The sequence below is a fragment of the Epinephelus moara genome, chromosome 11 (assembly GCF_006386435.1).
Source record: "Epinephelus moara isolate mb chromosome 11, YSFRI_EMoa_1.0, whole genome shotgun sequence".
Lineage (NCBI taxonomy): Eukaryota > Metazoa > Chordata > Actinopteri > Perciformes > Serranidae > Epinephelus > Epinephelus moara.
In genome coordinates this window covers 6,168,481-6,172,498 of record NC_065516.1, presented here as the reverse complement: position 1 = coordinate 6,172,498, position 4,018 = coordinate 6,168,481, and the positions used below count along the sequence as shown (strand labels likewise).

General features: G+C 38.3%; 2 protein-coding genes across 4 annotated transcripts in view; one reads left to right on the top strand and one right to left on the bottom strand.

The window, feature by feature from the left end:
- Window positions 1-4,018, top strand: part of LOC126397604 (uncharacterized) — a 409,985-nt gene that overhangs the window by 78,748 nt on the left and 327,219 nt on the right. The window lies entirely within an intron of this gene.
- Window positions 1,718-4,018, bottom strand: part of alg14 (ALG14 UDP-N-acetylglucosaminyltransferase subunit) — a 67,648-nt gene continuing 65,347 nt past the window's right edge. The window contains exon 4 of the mRNA XM_050056529.1: window positions 1,718-2,555. Within this exon, the coding sequence (XP_049912486.1) occupies window positions 2,325-2,555 (231 nt within the window). The 3' untranslated portion in view covers window positions 1,718-2,324. The remainder of the gene's footprint in view (window positions 2,556-4,018) is intronic.

Below are 4,018 nucleotides of genomic sequence, written 5' to 3'. Positions count from 1 at the left end.
TTACTTACTCCCTGGGCAGGATTGTTTTTGTTTGTTATTTTGGCCTTAGTCCACCCTGAAGTTACTATTTCAGTTAATTCTGTTATTTAAATATTGTAAATAAATTCGCACTATTGATCGTTCCATACGTCTTTTTCATTGTGGCTACTTGGGACTTGGGGAAGATGGGGGCCTTTCATGTTGTGTCCCAGACACCCCTAGACTGGGCATAACAACTACCAAATATCCTCTGTGAAGTTGTACATTTTTCAGTATTTTAGAAAAACAATGTTGATATTCCTACGGTCACAGCTGGAACTTGTCAACACAGTCTCTCTGTTATGATGATTTTTTTAAACTGTAGTGTATCAAATTTTGGCATTTTAGCAAGGTTATTGAGGTTATTGTCAACTCCGTCAGGTTTACGCCTGACAGAGTTGACATGTAAGCTGACGGAGTTGACAAATCCACCTATAACCTCTACATGTGCAAATATAATATCATCTGTGAACATATTAAAGGATTAAAATTGCATTTCAGGGATTTATTTACACACAAATGTATAAATATAGCATAAATTATGTTATTTAAGCTCGTACTAGATACCCTCCACCTCTGACTTGGAGAGTATGGACAAGCTTTGTGGTCTACTGATTATCATTTAACTCCCAGCATTTATATTATACAATTATATAAATATATATTAAATTGAAGGCCATTGTGTTGATTTTAGCTGAATATAGTAATTTTCACCACTGCTGATTTTAGGAAGAACACCACAAGATAAGTGTTCTTTGTTTATGTTATTAAACAGATGATGGATCATAAAGGTTTGTTTCTAGCTCATAGCTAGTGCTCTAGCTATGTTAGCTACATTGCCAATTTTAGTTTAATTTTAATTTAATTTAATGTTTTAATTTTATATACTTTATTAATCCCCGAGGGGAAATTCAATTTTTTACTTTGTTTATCAATTACACACAGGTCCAAACACATGCACAAACTGGACCTATACATGCACTAAATGGAGAGATGTCAGAGTGGGCTGCCCATGACGGACGCTCTGGGCGGTTGGGGGGTTCGGTGCCTTGCTCAGGGGCACCTTGGCAGTGCCCAGGAGGTGAACTGGCACCTCTCCAGCTACCAGTCCATGCTCCATATTTTGGTCTGGATGGGGACTTGAGCAGGCGACCGTCCGGTTCCCAACCCAAGTCCCTATGGACTGAGCTACTGCCGCCCCAATGTTAGCCTTTCATTTTCCCTGCCTGAATGTAGATGGGAACCGACCTAAACACACATTATAGGCTATAAGTTAACAGAAACAAAGAACGCATTTTCTTGTGGTGGCTTTTTTCAAATGAGCAGTAGTGAAAATTAATATACTTTGTTATCAACGTGTTAATAAGCAGACAGCATTAGCTAGCTAGCATGCTAGCAAGTTGATAGGTTGTACTTCCACATTAAATTATGTTATATAGGAACGTCTCCACAACTATTAATCAAGAACAGTAAGGCAAATACATGCTTGAAAAACATGAGTTTTCACAATGATGTTGACTATCTTACACCACTAAAATAATTCAGCTCATATAAACCTAACACACACTCCTCCACTGAGCATTGAACAGCAGGGATTATAACCTAAATATTGCGATTCTAATTAACTGGAGACAAAACTTTTTTTCTACCACATGTAGGTCACAAACTCATAGATATAAGAATGACTCATTGCAAGGGGTTAAGAAATATAAACATTATACTGTTTTTTATATTTTATTTGGCACTCACACTGACACCACTATTGTCCCTTTCTGCCACCAGCTCAGCACACTCATCATCTTTACACACCATCTTTATGTGTTAACACACATTTTTATGTTATCTTACCACACAATTTCTATGACATTATTTGCACAAATAGCATTCCATAATATTAGACACAGAGTTGCATTTCTGCATGTAAAGTGAGAGTGAAACGTAAGCTGATAGACAGCCGTGGGCTACTGATCAAAATAAAAGCCAGCTCTGTCAGACTGAAAAACAAAGCAACTATTCCATTAATTCTTATTCAACCAACAGCAGAAAGAAGCTCCTCAGTTAAGAGATAAAAAAATATATTTTGGTCCTTTCTTAAGCTATTATATGAGGTTATTTTTTTTTTATAGAAGCTTATGTTTTCTGATACATCAAGTGTACTGTGGTGTTACACCTTGCACTCTATAAAATTTCACACCTACAGAATTATTAAATTATACCAACATCACATTACTCAAAAATAAAAGAACCATCATGTGTTCATGACCATTACAACAAACATTACATATTTTAATCCGACATTTGTATTTTCACACTATTCTTCCAAGGAAAATGGATTTCGGGTATTTGTCTCTCAGACAGGGCCACTGCACAAAGAAATAGTCTGATATTGGGTACAGGATCTTTCCAGTGAGTGACAGTGTCTGCACTCGGCAAATGCTTTCGACGTAAACTATCAGGACTTTCTTCATTCCCAAAATTCCAAGCAGCAGTCCTGCCACACACAGGGGAACGCAGGTCCCTGGGCCATTACACAGCACCTGAAACAACAGACAGATACACACAGCAGGGAGAGGGATAAGCACATTCCCAGGAAGTGACACATACTCAGTTTGGCTGTGCACAACAACTTTGACAGAACTATAATGGCACATGACAGAAAGTGGTTAAAGGAAAAATTCAGGGTGATATGTGTTTGCTGTATGAAAATCAATATCTGTTTAATCCTGCGTCATCCTAATCTATGCGTCAAGTATACAGACAAGGACTGTAGGCTAATTTGTTTTCATCAATACATGTAGTTTTTCCTGTTTTCTATGAGAAGGAGGGTTGTAAGGTCCAATGGGGATCCTATGTTTGCCAGGCTGTCTTCATTTGCACCTGTGTTGGGCTGTCTGTAGAAAACAGACATCCAGGCACTGTCATCTCTAAACAACAGAAAAGTGCATGTTGAAATATCTCTGTGTTAATATGTTTGTGCCTATTGTAGATACAAACTCTCTATAGCAGGGGTGGCCAACCAGTCAGAGACCAAGAGCCACACAAATTACCGTGGTAGTACAAAGAGCCACATCATACATGTGTGCTTACAAACGCACTCTCACACAAACACTAAATGACTGTTCTGTCCCTAGCAGGACATTATTTTTTCTTTAGTTCAGTTATCTCCTCTTGCTGTCAGTAGTTTGTGTTATTGTAGTGTGTGCCTTTAAGAATCTGATCTTTGCACCATGTGACACTCTGCACCATGTGACTCAGTAAGGCAGTTCATAACGAACAGAACAGCCACAGGACTGCACATGCTGTTTCAATCTGCTGCAATCTTCGACGTCTCATGCCTTTGGTAGCATTCTCGGTATGTCAAATCAAAGTTGAAGTATTGTTCCTTTGCTTCTGTTGCATATTATTGCTAAGTTTGATGTACAATATGATTATTTTTATGATTGATTGTTAGCTCACATGGCACCATGCTAGCATGCTACAGTAAGCTAGTAGGCTAGTCTTGGTTTGTATTGTGATACATGCACATTTATTTAAATATGTGATAGAGGTTGTTTTACTGTACATACAGTACTTTGTGCATTGTCGCACTAGTTTATCATATTATTTTGCAAGCTTTAGAATGGCTACGCTGTATGTTAGCTACTCTTTACGTTAGCTACTCTTCTGGCTAATATATTTTGGTGATTGTGCTTGTTTTTCAGTTTCAGCCTTTTTCTCTGTCAATAAACTGACATTCGAAGATTTCAGTCTCCAGTACTTGATGGAGGAAGGTGTTTAGCTGCCTGTCAGTTTGCACAGGGTTACGTGCATGTGGGACAAGACAATGACATAAAATCAAAATCCATACATTTCCAATTTTCAAAGCCAGATTTATTTATCTCACACACAAATGAATAACCATGAATAGAGATACACACAAACACAGTCTCTCCCTCTCATACTGTCTTTCTCCGTCCCCCCTCCACACCCACAGTCTCTCCCTCTCCCACTCTCTCCACAC